This window comes from Streptopelia decaocto (assembly GCF_964273445.1).
Source record: "Streptopelia decaocto genome assembly, chromosome: 4".
Classification (NCBI taxonomy): domain Eukaryota; kingdom Metazoa; phylum Chordata; class Aves; order Columbiformes; family Columbidae; genus Streptopelia; species Streptopelia decaocto.
The window spans coordinates 39,478,786-39,496,736 of NC_138658.1; the positions used below are offsets into that span (position 1 = coordinate 39,478,786).

Below are 17,951 nucleotides of genomic sequence, written 5' to 3' on the forward strand. Positions count from 1 at the left end.
GGAGGAACTTTACATGCAGTTTCTTTTTTTTCTTCCTTTTTTTTTTAACTAAGTGCAAGAGCTACAAAATTGCTGCTGTTCCAGTTGTTGTTTGGTAGTTTTGCTAATTGTAATAAATGTTCTGAACTTTCACATCTAAATAACAAGGAGTTTCTTTATTCAGTATTGTCACTGCAAAATCTACAGATAAGTTATAAAGTATCATTTGTCAGTATCTGCCAGCTATTTTGGAATTCGAAGTCTCTGCTTTTTCATCTTCCATCTGATTCACATGCAGGGATTGCCTTTTTCATAGGCCATTCACTGTTTCAGGAGAAATACTTATGAAAGATATTGTACCTAAGAGAATTAGAGAAGTCCTGCATTTCCTCAGTCTTTTCTGGGACTTCATTGCTTCTGCCAGTAACAATTTAGGTTATAAGCATTTTCCATGTAAGTCCATCCTTATAAAAGGACATTGTGTTTTGATTATTTAGAACCTGAAGTCACAAAGGACGTGTTGTAATCAGATTTACTTCAGTAGGAATTGAAAGTGTATTGTGGTAGTCAGAATCCTCAGGGTAAGATTTCTAATAAAATCTCCGTTAAATTTATTCATATGTGGAAAGAACAGTCAATATTTGAGGTATGAAATGTCAATAAAAGTAAAAAAGTATTAGTATTCAGTGTATGTTACAGTGCATGGCCTTGCCAGTTAGAATATTGCAGGTTTGTTTCACAAAGCTTCTGTGTGCTTTTAAAAATATAATTTCTAAAGGAAAACAGAATTAGTCTCTTAAAAACAGAGCTCTCCAGTTGTGAAAATGGGTAGTTTAATGTAAGATATAATCTAAATTTTTTTTAATTTTTTTTTTTTTCAAACTACCTTCTAGAAATGAAAGGTAAAGTATCCGTAATGTTTTCATTACCATGAATGCAGAGGATCATTTTCTGACATTCACGCGTGTGGGGATTCTCCGGTATCCTAACGGTGGCAGTGGCCACTCAGCTGTCTGCTTGCTATTTTATCTTCTCCACTGACTTGGATAAAAGACAGCAATATAAAAAGTGTTAAAACAGAGAAAATATGGAAGAATGTTGTTACATTAACTTGATATCCTCTTTAATAAACTTCTAACTTAGGCACGGATTTCTGTGATACCCACCAGTCCTGGGTTCACTGCTAAGTACTAAATCAGTGGCAAAGGAGGAAGTTTTTATTTTCCAGTCAGTTCTTCAGTGGAGGTTCCATCCGCTTCTATAGCCCCAAACGAATCACCAGCAGTAATTCAGAACAAAAATACCCCTAAAGGGAACAATTTTCCCTCAGGGGATGCAGCGTTACAAAGCACATGGCATTGGATCCAGTTTTGTGATCGTTCTCCGATAAGGACACTGCGTGGAAGCCACCAAGGTCTCTCTTGCATTTTGTGTCTTTTCTCTTGCTGACCAGCCATCAACAGGAATGTGTTCCTTCTGGCAGCTTGCTCTAAAACTCATAAGGCAAGTGTTAACCTGCATTGATTGAATTGAACAGTCAGGCTGGACATTTCTGTTCTCTCCTTCCTGTTCAGTGCAGATCCCTTTGTGTCCCCCTTCCACCACAGCTTCAAGGAATCCGTGACCAACATTTAAATCTTGAGAGCTGTCAATGTATTTACTGCATTAGAAATATGGTCTTCTTGGTAGTGGGGAAAAAACAAAAAGGGGGGGCAAAACAAAACAAAAACAAACTAGCAAACAAAAACAACAAACCACACACACTCACACACACACACATAAAACTCCTTAGTCTCCAGTACAGCATTCCTGCTTATAAATTTAAAATGCACTTTCCAAGAATATTCTCTCACACTAACTTTAAATACCCTGTTTGTTTTCTATATTATCTATGGAAAAGGCTGAGTTAATTCAAATAAATTCCACGTATTTGTTCAGGGAATAAATGCAAACGTGGGAAATATAGCAAATTATTTGCCTGTGAGTTAAATTACCACTGTGAGACAAAGTTTAGGAGTTTTAAATGTTGCTGTAGAAAAGCAGATGTTTAACTCCTAGCAGCTGCTGTGTAGCCATCCACTCTCACCTTTCTGTCTTTCTCTAGCCAGCATCTGTGAGAACAAAATAAATTGAAAAATTTTGCTAACTTTCAGATGTGGGTTATTTCACAAAGAGTACTAGGATTACATTAAACACTTGGCAGTTTTCCAGAGTCCCATTCTTTTTCTGTTATATCGGCTTATGTTGTACAGTACAGAATTTGGGTTTTTTTAGAAAAAATGAGTTTGTACATGACTGATTACAATGCTCTATATCTACCTACATGTCTATCATGTTGCCTGTTTTTCATCTAGAGAGTATTTTGAGATGAATAAAGGTAAATATTGTTTGTTTACAGTAACATTTGTCTACGACTTCCATAGCTTTGCAGTAGTGGAAGCCAGACCACCTACATTCACACACACACACACACATAGTCCAAACATGTTCTTTATGGTTTGAATTGTTTTATTCTTCCTTCAGGTCTCCTGTGATGGCTGGAGGTCTATTTGCTGTTAACCGGCAATGGTTTTGGGAGCTGGGAGGCTATGACCCAGGATTAGAAATATGGGGAGGAGAGCAGTATGAAATCTCCTTTAAGGTAAGTCATCAAGTCACCTTATATGATACTTCATTACTTGTTTGGTGCAAGACTTGTGTGATCATGATGCCTTCACTCATACTGGCTTTTAACTAAAATTAATTTAGTAAAATATTACTTTTTTCTTTAGGAATTCCCACTAATTTCACAAAGAGTTATGCCATAAACAAATGCTCTAGAAGCCATACAAAAATCACAGTGGGTGCAGTTCCCTCTGAAAAGGTGGTAGCTTACCACTATCAGAGAATGAAGTTCTACGTTGTTCCTTTTCTCAAGTCTTCCACTCACCTTCTCTCTGACACTGCATTTACTTCACGCTCAAGTGTTCAGCTCAGCTCAATAAGCCAACAGAAAATTAATCCGGGGGGCGGGGGGAGCGGAAAGAAGGCATAATTTTCTGTCCAGATCAACAGGTTTAGTTATCTCTGGGAGTCGGCTTCCCTGGAGGCAGCTCAGGGAAATGAGTAGAAATGGAAAGAGAAAGTTGCAGGAAGAAGGACCCTTTCAGCAGCAGTGAATAACAAGATCAGCTCAGCTGCTGTGAGCTGTTATCTATAGGCTAGGTTTTCAAAATGAGATAATTTTTTGCATTTGAATAATTTTAATGACAAAATATATGTAGAGTTTTCAAGTGCTTAGGTTATGTACAACCAACCAGCTATGATACATCATCATGTCCTCTACATGGAGGTACATGTTCAAATCAGTTATTTGGCTTTTACATTCTGAGTTGGAAGTCTTGTTACTTTCCAAACGTAAACTAGGTATTTGCATTAGCTTGATGAGGACTAACATGTCTAATTTTGAAAACTATTATGTTTCGGTATACCCAAAGACATAAGAACTTTACCTCATAGCCTTTACACACACAGATTTTCAATGGCTTGATAGAATTTCATGACATAGATTAATTAAGTCAAGCATATTTGGATAAAGCTTGGAACTGAAATTAGAATTCACATTTAGCTTCAGGGTCTTTTCAACCTACTTCCAAACTCTGACAGTGTCAAGCTCAGTAAATAAATGTAGTATGCTAGCCATGACTAATAACATACATCTTGCTGAATCTGAGTTTGAACAGCAATTAAAACAACAGAACTGAAGCCATTCTGTTGAATGAAATATACAGCATGACCCGACATTGCACTGCTAGGCTGTCTTTACAGGAGTTATCAAGAACAGCAAAATGGTTTGTATTAACTGTGCCACTCTGGTGTTTCTCCAAATCATTTTTATACCCTAGCAAAATAAAACAGGAAGGGGAAACCCAATGGCTAGACAGTGTATTTAGAATATATTGGTTTAGCTTCTGTTTTTTTCAGAGGCAAATATAAGTAGTCACTAGCAGCTGTCAGAACAGTCTCCAACAGGTCACCCAAGATTTTATTATCCAATTCAAATATTCCTTGTATTCATCCTCACAAGTAATGTATTTGTAATGCTTTCCAGTCTTTATAGAGAAACCATGGTAACAGCACTGGAAATTGAGATACTAGATTGTCCCAGTGTATTTTGCTCAAGTGATAGATTTTATTTTTTTGAGGCAGCTGTTTCGCACTGGGTCTCATTTCAATCATATCTCCTGATTCATCTCATTAGTATATACTGACCTTAGGGTCGCTGTCCCTTCTTATTAGTGTTAAAAGAATGAAAAATACTCTTGAGAAATTGTTGCCAAATAGGAACAACTTTCTATTGGGAGAACTTAACAGATACAAGTTTTAAAAAGAAGACTACTGTTAGGTTTGGAATGACAAAAAAATGTGAGAAAAATCATGGAGTGAAACAGAAGAGAGTGTTTCTTATTGTAGCAGAATCACTAATATCAGCTTGGGAAAGGTTTCTGTTTCAAAAATTTCTACTGTAGCTATAGATTCAATCATCTTGAAACTTATTTAAATAAGGACAAGTTAGCCATACAGTTTAATTTACGAGCTTTATTTACAAAAATTGGGAAGGTGGTGGACCTGCTGTTATTCACAAAGTCAATTAAAAAGCCGGACGACCAGCCTGGTTCAGTTTCCTTGGCTGCTTGAGTGGGTCTGAAACTGTATCTTACCTCTCCTTAGAGTGTCCAAATCTATGGCCTGCGGAAGTGTCATAGGGTAGGTACCCTGTGTTGATACCGTTAATGCTGTTTTTCGTGGTAAATAATTATTTGGAGTATCCTGCCTCAAGAACATCTCTAACTACTGGATAGTTAGCTTTTCTCACACATTTCTTCTTTGATTCAACTAATTCTTAGTATTTTGTAAAAATATGACGGGTTTTCATTAAGAAATTGCAAAAAGAAGCCATTTTTAGATGTCCCATATGTGTGTGAAGTTTGTATTTAGGGGACTGTTTCAGACTACTCTTTAACATAGCCTCTACACACAAAGTTTTTCAATGGCTTGATACAGTTTCATGACATAGATGAATTAATGGCTGATCTTTAACCTCAGGGACAGACACAGTGTTCCTTTTATGTCCTTCATACATCTTGGTTTTAACTTTGAGATTCATTTGTACAAAAACTGCAATATAAGGGTAAATAAGTGAAAAATCTATCTACTATAAATGGAGACCACACTGATGACACAACCTTACCAGTGTCAGACTGGGGATTCTTGTGGTTAATTTAAATACAATGATGTAGTTATAGAGGGGTTCAGGCCAGAGCAAAAGCTGTCGTGCACTCGCTGAAATGGTGTCTGGTGCATCTTGAACTGCTTGTTTGGGTCTGTGAGCTGGAGTGAGGAGTGTTGGCAGATCATTTCTGGTCCCTTGGTGATGCATTTTAAACCCTAAGGATCGACAGAGTACTGTAACTCTTCTGCTTAATATTTTAACAGTAGGTCCAGGTACTATCGAATCCAAGTAAGCTGTGGCATGTCTTTAATTAACACCACTAATGTTTTGATGCAAAAGAAAGCTTACGTGTATGCTCAGGAAGATTTTTCAAAAATTTGTGTGTCAAATGTCATGTTTACATGTCCAAATTCACAGGTGCCAAACATGGAATAACATTTAAAAACAGTATTATATTGGGTACTCTCTGGACTAATTTTATTCAGAGAAGAATTTCCTGGATGTTGGAATGAAACGTCACTCCACAGATACATTCACACATTAGGCAGGGAAAAGGTCACTTAATAATCAAGATCCTATTAAGGAAAAGCATCTTCTCAACCAGAAGCCTCTGCATTACTGTACCAGAGACATCCACAGTCATCTCCAGAACTCAGGTTACAGGAGTGTTTGCTGCAAAGCGAGTAGAAACCCATGAGTGCAAAGTGTAGGCTTATAAAGTCAGAGAAATTGGATTTTTCAGAAAAGCATAATGACTAAATCTGTGCTAGTCAAGACTCAATAAAATAGTTTGTCCAAAGTCATCTGACTTAAGGAATTATCAGCTTCCTTATCTTGAACTTGATATCAGCTCTTCTGCTCTGCTCACCGTAATCTGCTGCTGTACTTGCAAACCACAGACATGCAATGAATTGAAGTCTGGTGCCGGATTAAAGACCATCATGCAAGCTCAAAGAAATCACTAATAATAGCAAAGCCGTATTGCTTTATGAGTTCAAAATGCTAAGACAGAGTTCAAGGACTGATTAAAATTTAGATGAGCAGGACAAGTGGTTGCCTGGGGAGTCAGGCAGCAGTTCCTGACAAGAAGGTGTTGAACCAGATTTAGGAAAGGTGCTCAGACTGGGAAGCTTGGAGGGAAAGTGTCGATTTTGATGTTTCTTTCTGGCTGTTTCACTAAATGTGGCCTGGGGTGACAAACACCAGTCTTCAGTGCAGAACAGAGTCCTAAAGAAAAGTATTTTTCTGGGGTGAGAAAATTGTATTGTCTCATTCTACAGGGACAGAAGGTGGAGGTGTGAGAAAAAAATACACTTGACTGTCACGGGGGGGAAGAGCATTCAATGGGAATAGAAGGATACTACAGAGAGTGAGTCTGCAGTGAATCTAAATTTATTCCAGTGTAATTTAATAAGTTTCTCCAAAGTACAGGATGCTTTATGATGTATCTGTGACATTTGGTATTGTGCCATAGCAGGAAAGGAAACTTCCTCAAACTTCAGGCATGGCTGTTCCAGGCACTGAGTTGTCAGGAACACAGAGAGACTGGTTTAAAAAAAAAAAAGCTGCTGCTTAAAAATTTGCTTGACCTTTATTTCCTCAACTACAAAAACAAACATATTTCTCTTCTGTTATTTTCCTGCTTGCTAACATTGCTGCAGAGGGCAGCAGCAAGCGTAACGCTGGATGCTGTGCTGATTAACTGCTGTTTCCAAATCAGAGCACATGCATGCAGAGTCAATGGATGGCAGCCACAACCCCTGTCTCAAAATATGACCTCTTCATTAAATAGTTTCATAGATTAATTTTTATATAAGAAATAAAGTGCAGCATTTTAATTTTTTAGCAGCATAACCTTAGGATCAATCTTTTAATTAAAAAGATGTATGATATCTTGCTGACAGTACTGTTCAGTATGTGCTAGACTTGTCAAAGCAGGCAAAGTGCTGCAACTGACCTGATTAATAGAGTCTCTTCTCAATAAGCAGGGAAACCACTATTTAGGAAATCTTAAATCTGTTAGAAAGGCACAGTTTATGCAGTAATCTCCAAAATATAGAGTAGTGAAAGATGTTAATTTCCTGTGTTTGCTGGACAGCCTTTACACTGGCTGTTCCTTAGGCATCGTAAATCATACTTTAACAAAAATGCTGATGGTGATATGCTAGCCTCTTTGAAGCCAGTCACCTATATCTAGAGTTATTTTGTCCTTATCTGTGCCAACACATCTTCCAGATTCTCTTCATCCCGGTTTTCCAACACACCCCCCCAAGCTCATTAATCCCTTTCTTTATCATCATTATCATCATCATTATTAATTCCCTCCACTGCTCACAATCTTGGCAGGAGATGGAGGGCAAGGAAGCATTACCACTTGTGAATGCAGTTGTAATCTATATGAAGAACTGACTAATGTGGAATATTGCCGCTTTTCTCATCATTTTGGAGGTGTCAGTGAGTATTGTTGAAATACCCACAGTCATCAGTTCCCAGTTTACACAGTACAGTTTTAATATCCCTGACAGGAAATCCCACAAGTAAATGTTTTTGCTGTTTGTGAACCCGCTGACTGCAAAATCCTATTTTTTCTTGTGTTTAACTGAACGTTCTCACTACATGGAAAAGTTCACATGAAGGTATTCTTTCTCCTTTTCTACAGCTGCTAAATCTGTTGTTTGGGCTTGTATTTCAGGAAAAGTGGCTGGAAAATGCTGTAAAGCTTTTATATTCTTATTTTCTACAACCTTTTCAGCCCCATTGTGGTAATACATTTCTCCAGTTTGTAGCCTGTACTTCTCGCACAACGCTCAGAGCACCAAGCTGACAGCTTTGCTTGTCATAGTTTATATTCTTCTTCTACCAGTTTACTGTTTGTTTGTTTGTTTTCCATCCATTTCAGTGTCTCTCGCTGTTGTCTTTTTACTGACTCTCAGCAGCAGTATGTTTCTCAATTAGTTTTGAAGCCTGATCCAAAATCAGTCTTTTACATAATTTGCTGTATGTGTATGTTCCTGTTCCACAGCAACACATCTTCCACTGCTCAAAAATCATGAGTCTCTTACTGCAGTAATTATGATTACAGTGTAGCATATGGATTGGAGTCTCATTCTCGCGTGCACAGTATTTACATTTTCCAGATAGTCCCCAAGCTGGATCACTCATAAACTAGATAGATAAGACAGGGATAAAAAACCACAAGAGCAAGCAGAATTCAATTTTAAAGACAAAGAAGTGATGTGAAAACAGGGTGATTCACTCAAAATCCCCTAAGAACAGAGCCAAAAAAATGCATCTGTGACATCTAAGCTCCAATCAGGAACAAAGCCATGTAACCACAGCTTAATCTCTTTTAAAGCTTGTGTTGCTGCTTGCCATTAGCTTTCAGACATCCCTATAAAGTGTTTTGCAACGTTCTGTTGGAAGGAGCTACATAAATATAAATTGTGATGTACTATATAGTTAACACAGAGGCTGCTCTTCTTTTGATCTTTCCAAGCCAAAATTGCATTGTTTTCATTTTGTCTTTGTTTTTTATACCTCAGCTGCAGACCAGATTTGTAAGAAGGAGTCATTAGTGATCCTGAGTTTCATTGCTCACTCCTTAGATAAGCAGAGAGGCATTGGTGCTGTGATATCATTTTGCCAAATGTCCCACACCACCTGAATTCCTTTAAAGATACACTGGAAGTCTGCGATATTTAACACTGAAGTCATTTCTCCAGTTTCTTGCATTTAGCACAGGTGACATAAAAATGTACATTTTAAAGACAAAGTTGCCAGAATTGATCTTCCCAGGCAACATAAAAAATGCTTTTAAAATCATTCTGAAGCTAAAACATAAACAGGAACAGCTGCTAAATGTCCTTCAAGGCAGACCAAGATTCATTTCAATTACCCTGCACAGTGCAGCTCAGGTGCAGCACAGCATTTTCAAGTTTTATATCTATCAAATATAAGCCTAACACAAAGTGGTGCTTCCTCCCACTTTTTATTGCCTCAGCATATCTGACAGGGTTTTTTTAATTCCTTTTCTCCTTTTCTTATTTTATTTTACTTATATCCTGCTGCTTCAGAGGAAGTGCAATATATGTGTACTTCAGCTCACATTGTCTGACTTAAAGTAACACTGGCCTGTATGTATATATTTCTGCTTTCTTCAATTATAAATTTGTTCTACGGCTGACCTTCACCTGAGTCAAACTGCTATGCTGCCCATTCTTCAAAGGATAAGAAACCTTGATTAATTGCTCTAATACCTTGTCTAGTCTTTGAAATAACACCTTAATTTAAAATTTAAAAAAATAAAATAAAAACAGTAAATCTAGGTCTGCACTTGCATTGGTGCACTGGGTCATTTGAAGACAGCCACAGAGAGGAGATTCCTGCTAAAAAATGTACAAGTGATATAACATACAAATGAAGTATTGGTAGAAAGGTGAATAATATTTTTTAAACAACAGCATTACCCAACTTATTTTAACAATATTTTTATGAATTTTTATTATGTTTATGAATATGTTTTCCAGTGAATTAGGTCATATAGGATTAAACAGGTGAGGATTTCAAGGTTTTCTTTAAGAAGCAAATTTTACAAAATGCTTTTGAAAATAAAATAATGGTCATGTCTACATGGCATTGCAAGACTGCTCTGGGCGGTAATGAGCTACTTTTACTTGGAGGCAAAGCATTCATTTGGGTGTCCATTTCCAACTCACCAGTAAATTTCATCCCTGAGAAGGGCTGTGCTCACTAGCAGACTAGTTGGGATATCCTCACCACAGAAATAGATACTGAAATACTCTTGATTCCATCAACATATGTGCTTCCGTTTGGCAGAGTGATGAGCAGGACAACTGCCTTTATTACCCTGCGCCACTAACTTGCAAAATTTGTCTCCTCTTCTGAGGTGCTACTGTGCACCAGAAGCACCTATCCAGAGCTCCTGCACCTCAGGTGGCTCTGTGATGGGAGGTGGGAAGTAGCAGCTTCTCAAGCAGCTCTCAGCTGTACCGGAATGCACAAGGGTGTCCGAGGAATTTCAGGACAAAGCCGAGCACATGATCTTGCCCCATTTTCAGTGGTTTCAAACCCTCCTTAAACACACCAGCATATTTAGGCTTGTTCTGCAATGAGGTGTAGATCCTTGAACATTTGATTACTAGGTCTCAGCTGGATGCCATGGCTGACAGCCGAGGGACGGTAAGGGCTGATACACAAAAAGACCCATAAGAAGCAGCTTCCTAACTCACTTTGCAGCTCAAGCCTTCGCTCTAACCCCTGTATCTGAATTCATGGTATGAATTGCGGTCAGTCTTAGGGGCTGAATTCCAGCGAGCTACCCCCAGCAAGTGCTTTAAGTCACACTCAATTATCCCATATTGCATCGTTTAGCATGGGCATGTTTGGATTACTAAAATTTAGTCCCTAGCTCACAGCTGCACTGCCAGGACCAGGCAGATATACCCACTGTAACACAATCAGGCAAGTGGAACAAAAAAGGCCAAACTCTTGCCCATTTTGACTATGGTTTCAAATGAATGGAATTAATTTGTTTGTTTTCCTGTGATTTCAAAAAGCCAGTAGTTACAGCCAGCTGGTGGGCAGGACAAAAGAGATGGAATGAGAAATGTATGGTAAAAAAGTGTAGAGATGCACATTGTTCTTTGCAGGCTCTGTACAGAATGTCAAGTATATGCGTTCACATAATATTTTCCAATACTTTTTTTTTTTTTTTTAAGGGTCTGGTTACTCTTGTTTTAATTCAGAGCATATCAGCATTTGGATTAATTCCTTTCTGCGTGGCAATTGTTGGTGAAACTCTCAGTTGTCTACGTTCTTCTCTGTTTTAGCCTCAGTTGCAAACTTATTTCACAACATTTTGTTCCAGACCGTATCGAATATAGATAAAATTGTTTTGTATATGTAATGCATGGACCTAAATTCTTATCCAGATGCACAGAGGTGTTTCATGAAACATCTTCATGTATGTGCACCTAAAGAGACATGGAAAGGACAAGCCCTCTCTCTTTCTCAGCTTTGGTATGGTTTTCTTTCAAATTAGGTGGGAGCAGGTTGGGTATTTTTTGTTTGTTTTCAGTCTAAAGGCTGAAATCTGAGACCACAAGTGTCTCTTATGTGGAATAACAGCCACTCTGTTCCAAATTTGTGGGGAGCAAAATACTGTTTTGCCAGGATTAGGAAATAATTTTATAATACTGATGTTTTCATTTTTAAACTCTTGCTGTGTGGTTGGTGTTAGGATACTTAAAGAGTTCTACTTGGGTGCCAGGTGGTTTTGGTTTTGTTTTTCATTTTCCTGATTTGCAAAGTCAAATTGCTTTTTTTTGAAATCAGAAGGTTATGAGAGTTGTCACTATGCTCCGTAAGTCATCTAATAGCCAGGTTGGAGCTCAGTGGCTCTGCATTGACAGAGCATAGAAAATAATGCCCACAGGTGGGCATGATTGCCATAGTTCTTCTGACATGGCACACAAGCCTGCTTTCACGTACACTTGGTAAAACTCAGTCATGCTCAGTAAAGAATTGTGAAGAATTCCTTGTTTGCTGCCCATCAGGATATAGCTTGATTTTTTTAGAGCCATTAAGTACTTGCAGCTCCCATCAGTTTTGACTGAATTTTGGTTGCTGAGACCTGAAGCATCAAACCTGTGTACTCCAGGTTGTTTCATCTGCTTCAGTATTAAAATAGTAATGATGTAATGTAGCAGCATGGTCTTTCTTCTCTGCCTACATAAATTTAACTGGAAGGAAATTGATTTTTGTTACTTTTTCTTTACAAAATGAAGAGCATCTTAGTATCTGAGCTCTCTAGTCACTGTTCACTGTTCAAAAAAAAATAAAAGCCAGGTGTTTTGGAAAAAGATATTTTTTTACTTCCAATTGATGGCTTACTTTACTCACCAAACCTTTCTTTGAAACTTTGGTTCCACATGTTTTAAACAACAGACACAATAATATATTTTGATTGTGTTGCAGGATGATCATTAGTAGTTATTCTAAATATATTTTATTATTTTATTTTGAACGTACTCTGCTTTTGCATGGTGAAATTTTGGGGAGGAGAGTCTGCCATATTACTTATGTCATTTTCACATGCCCATTACTTAAAATGCCATCTTTGCCCCCTTTGTTCCCAGGAATCATTCTTCCATTTGCTTTGTGTCCTCTTTCCAGGTGTGGATGTGCGGAGGGGGCATGTTTGATGTTCCATGCTCTCGAGTTGGGCATATCTATAGGAAGTATGTCCCGTATAAAGTTCCATCTGGGACCAGCCTAGCACGGGTGAGTAATTGGGTCTTCCTGTTTTTCATTTTTGTTCATCATCAGTCTCTTAATTCCCTGTGAACTAGTTTTCAGTAAACCATTAAAATGGAGCATGAATGTTTCTTTATTTTTCTGAAATGAGATGTGCAATTGCTGCAGTTATGCTGCCTTCCAGAGATAAGATTGACAAGAATAAAATGAAAGTTTATAAATACAGAATTGTACATTTCAGCACAGAAGCGTGTTTCATGATGATTCAAAAGAACCTAGGAATAACCTAAGGCTTATGGTTCTTGAATTGCACAGGGCTGTCAGTCATAGTTTTTACAAGCAGGACCAATTTGAATACACGTTTTCTTATCAGTCAGCAGTACAGGCAGAATCTCACGAACGGAACGTTTTCTGAGGCAAAGGACTGAGCAACAATGGTTTGAGCGACTGTCTAATTATTGTGTAAAACCTAGTTGTGGAATGCAGCCAGCCTGGAGCTGCGTGAGTGAGAAATTACAAGACCTCTAGACATTTCTTGAAGACTGCTGAACACATCCATATCCGTGAGGGGCTTTTTGCTCAAGACAAAGCATTCTGTCACTTTTCTGGAGGTGTTCATGTGATGTCAAAAGATGGGAGACAAAGGGCACAGATGTAGCTTCCAGGCAAATACTAGTATTTATTCATGCTTGAGTTTAATCTTTTCTGTTTCAGATGACTTTTTTTTTAATAAAATGGTATTAATATTAAAGTCTGCGTGTTGCCATAGGGTAGTATTTTATGAACCATATTTTTTCTTAATAACGAAAATGTGGTATGAATAAAAGAATAAATTTCTTGCTCTAAGGGGGAGATATTCTTGGTTTCAGCACCACAGGACAAGGCTTGCTGTAGTAACTGCAGCAGAGGAAAGAGGCCGCCTGTGCTGTCTGCCCGACAGCTGGCTAGACAGAAAGAAAGATTTGCCTTAAAAGATCATCTGTGCAGACAGTGAGACACAAAATACAGCAGTGGGGTTAGTGGTGGTGACAAGAAGTGTACTGACTAAATTGTGAGATTAAAATCTTCCCCCAATATGTAGTCTTAGAGTTTCCCCATCCAGATTTTTGCACTGGCTGAAATAAACTGCTTAATTTATAAACTGCTCATGAAATACTACCAAAAAACATTCCCAGTTATAAAAACAAACTCTGTCCCCATGCACAGACTGAGTGCCCTGTATTTTGTGGGAAAAGATCTAATGTGCTGATAGGGTGGGTCTCATCCTTCCTATTCAAATGATGGATCATTTCTTCTGTGTTGTGGGGGGTCCAAAACAGATAAATTTAGGTAAATTTCTGGCATATCACTGAAAGAAAACTTGAAGTCTCAGGTTTCTAGCTTCTTTCCAGTACAATATTCTAAATCCAAACATTGGTGTTAGGATATGTTGCATCGAGGCTGCCAAGAGCACAAGGTCTTCTGTACATTTTAGTGTTTAGGGCTAACTAGCCAAGGAAGAGAGTTTGGTCACTGACCTGTCAAATTGTGTGTAATTTTAAGCCTAAAAATATTCCCTTTCATCCAAGCCAGAAAAGGAAAAGCAAGGAGATACTAATCTTCGGTGTGTATCTTCTTTGATACAGACCACTTGTGTTTCCAAATAAACTGCCCCAAATGGAGCTGTTAACCGAGATAATACTAGGGGAGTATGCACAGAAGTGGCCTGAATATTTCAGCTATTTTTGCATTATCATCCAAATAATAGACTATATCTTGCAAAGATTATAGCATTTTATCCAAAACTTTCCTCTAGTTCAATAATATAATGAATAACACACTCAAGAATATCTGGAAGTATTATGACCCCTGCACCAAAAGCAGTACTTTTCACTACTAAGTAGTTTCCATTAAGGTTTTTACTAAAAACTTTTCCATTTTCTGCTATGTAAAGGAGGATGCTGGAGATGCAGTTCACAAATGAATAAGCCCTAGGAAGCCCAACTGGGATTGTGTAAGTGGTTGCAAGAGCCCCCTTCATTAATCAAGGGAGAATTTCCTCTTGTGTGTTTCAAGAATGACAAATTTTCCAATGCTACCCCACAGCAGCAGCACAAGGCATATGGGATCTGAGTTAGGAAGAGAATAGAGCTTCTAGACAAACTCAGGTGTAGCCCAAATCCTGCCATGGGTTTCCTTTTGAGCTTGTTCAGCTTATGTTTCCCCTGAACAAATAATGCTTAAAGTGATTTCACCTCTCTCTGTCTTTTAGCAGCAAGTTTGCATAGACAATGTCAGCAATGTAATGCCTGGCCAGTCTAGGTATCTTTTTAGAGAGCTGTGACCTGGCGTGAGGATCACATATGCTTTATTAAACCAGAGACTTGTCAAAAACTCTATCCTGCATCCCCATCACTAAATAACCATTAGTGTACCACACACAACAGTATGTGTCATGACATAAATTTTCTTTGCCCTTCTTATCTGTCACTCAAGACCTGCAAAGTCTCTGCGTATTTTTGCTGACACACAACCTCATAAATTGAAAAGCATCCACATATGAAATGTTCTGTCAGTAAAACTGTTTGGTGGTACAGAACGAAAGTAAAGCAAGCTGTAAACATGCATAGTAGATTCATAAAACAGACTTTGATGAACAAATGCAGCTAAAAAGCTGAATATTTTTATCTGGAGATGTCTTAAGATGTTGCTGCTTGCCAGATGCTTTCAGTGTCCCAATTTACAGGTAATTGCATGTAAAGCAAGATTAATGGGCATACAAATGTCAACACTGATTCTACATTATAATGTGGAAGCACCACATAATTACTTATTCATTCAAAACCTATCAATCTCTGTGCAAAACTGTAGTGACTAATCACTAATTTTGCCTGTTTGTTACAGGTAAAGCATATAGAGAGCGAATCCCCAAATCTGAAAGTACTATGCAAAATGTTTCCCTGTTAAAAACTTCTGAATTGTTTTACTGGATTATTTTAGTTGCTTTGTGGTGTTCTTGGCTACTGTATCATTTTTAACAGTTCTAGCTAACCCTTTTTCTTTTAGCCAGTTGCCTTTGAAATAAGATTTTAAAATATTATTAGCAATTTCTTATAGTTGTATCCCAGTTTATTTAGCTTCCTATTAGAGGGATTTTTTTCTATTCATGATTCTCTAAGACATAAGAAATGTATCAATAGAAGCTCAGTTTTCCATAGGATATGCAGAGATAAACTCAGAATTTCAAAGCATATCTACAGAAATTTTTTTCATTTACAGGTATTTTACTCAGCTTTTTAGCACTAACTCCAGAACATTAGAGCATTAGGCCTTCTGAAGGGAAGGGAAATCCCACTGAAGTTCCAGTTTGGATGCTAACCCAGCAGCGTGGTGAATCCTACCCTTAAGTTGCACGCCAGGACTTGGGATCCCAGAGCACAGTGATCCTCTGAGCCAGCAGGCACGAGCACGATGACATTTGCCTCGTTACACAGTGTCGCTGAATTGGAACTTGCACGAGTTTGGGGTCAGGAGTTCAGCTGATAAAGGTGGGTTCAGATTCCCACCTGAACCATTTGCTCAGCCTTTTTGTGTGGCTTTGAAAAGGGATCTTTAAAGAAGATTTCTGTAGCAATACCTCTGGTGGTGTGACCATGTTTGCATTTTTGACAGAGCTTCCTTTAATATTATGACTTTTTTTTTTCCCCAGCTGCAAATAATATTTGGGGCTTTCTTAAAGCAGCCCATGAATGTTTTCAGTTTCCAGGCAAGTTAAATAACCAAGAAGAATCATGAAGGGTAATGGTTTTAAACAAGAGGGAACGGCTTTAAAGTAAAAGAAGGGAGATTCAGGCTAGACATGAGGAAGAAATTTTTTACAACGAGGGTGGTGAAACACTGGCACAAGTTGCCCAGAGAGGTGGTAGATCCCCCATCCCTGTAGACATTCAAGGCCAGACTGGACGGGGCTCTGAGCAACCTGATCTAGTTGAAGATGCCCCTGCTCATTGCAGGGAGGTTGGACTGGATGACCTTTGAAGGTCCCTACTAACCCAAACTATTCTATGGTTCTATCAGTTAAGTGATGCTGTGTTTTCTCATGACTGGAGTGCAAACTGATAGGTGTGGCATGCTACCAAGGGAGCACTGCTGGCACTTGTGCAATCACCTCTGTAGCAAAAGACAGCAGCACAATGTCAGTCGTGATTCAGTAGACACAGTAAGTAGCTAAAACATCAGCTTAGAATAAGCAAATTATTAGGAATCAAGCAAGAAGAATCACCTTCTTGCAACAGCACAGCTATAATGTATGATAATGATGATGATTATACAATACAGCTTTTAAGTTTTCTTTCTAACTTTTTTGCATTTGACAGATTTATAAATTCATCATGAAAATTAATTAAAGCAAGGTCTCAAACAAAGCCCTTAACAAATAAAAATTTTAATATCTTCTAATCCTTGAATACAAGAAAGTCAAAGTAAATTTTTAAAATGCTATTTTTTTTTTATTTTCTCAAATCTGAGTAAACATTTTGCTTTTAAGTTAATAAATGCAGCAGGACAGGCAGCTTAAGTATCTGAAAGGAATATAAATGAGGTGGAGAGCTAGATGTTTCTGGAAAATAACAGCATCAAAGTGGTGGTAGCTACTTTCCAGGATTTGTTCAGTAGACTAGCACCAGAACCCAAGTTACATGGCTAAAGAAATGTATTTGGAATCAAACCTCTGAACTCTCTCTCAGGCTTGGCTGCAGGGATGGGCTGTGCTCTGTGTGGGTCTGTCAGGTGAGCACAGCAGCAGTCAGCATACCTGCAGAAATGTCTTTCCGCTGTCACTCAGCTTTCGGCAGCTCCCGCCAGCCTCCCTACAGGGACCTGCAGCCTCAGAGCTGGGGCGGGCAGCATCCTCCCAGGGACCTTGCCCAGCCCTGCCCCCGAGAGAGCCGCTGACGGGAGATGCAGCCTTTACTCAGTGGGATGGATTTTTGATGCTTTTTTTTTCACTTTTTTCCAATGTGTAGATCTTTTTTTTTTTTTTTTTTTTTTTGCGATGGAGATGCAAACCTTTATAGCGAGAATGAAATCCTGGCTGTTTTCAGATGACATCTGTGGAATTTCAGTTCTAGGTATTTGCAGGCTGCAGGATGAGAATAAATAGTCTCTTGCTTGTCTGCCAGCTGTGCTAACTCTCATGAGAGTTATTTATATACAGCACCAGCTCTGTCACGTAGTTAGCATACTGTCTTCCATGGAGAAGCATTTCTTTTATGCCTGCAGACATCTCTTTATTTGGTCGGGGTTTTTTACACAAATGCAAACCATTGCTGGAATGAAACACAGTTAAGTTTTAAACACAGTTAAATGACCAAAAAAAGATACCCAAGAGGGGGAAAGATTGACAAGCACTAGCACTGCCTAAGTTAAAAGGGAGGTAGACAAGAAGTGGAAAGGGATGAAACCCCCCACTTGGATTTGTGGGCAGGTTAGATATTGAGATCTGAAC

General features: G+C 38.4%; 1 protein-coding gene across 1 annotated transcript in view; it reads left to right on the forward strand.

Moving 5' to 3' along the window:
* The window catches only part of GALNTL6 (polypeptide N-acetylgalactosaminyltransferase like 6), a gene marked incomplete at both ends in the record, with an annotated part of 443,878 nt that overhangs the window by 398,254 nt on the left and 27,673 nt on the right, over window positions 1-17,951 (forward strand). Inside the window, 2 exons of the mRNA XM_082050804.1 lie at window positions 2,503-2,620; window positions 12,386-12,493. Coding sequence (XP_081906930.1) covers window positions 2,503-2,620; window positions 12,386-12,493 — 226 coding nt within the window. The remainder of the gene's footprint in view (window positions 1-2,502; window positions 2,621-12,385; window positions 12,494-17,951) is intronic.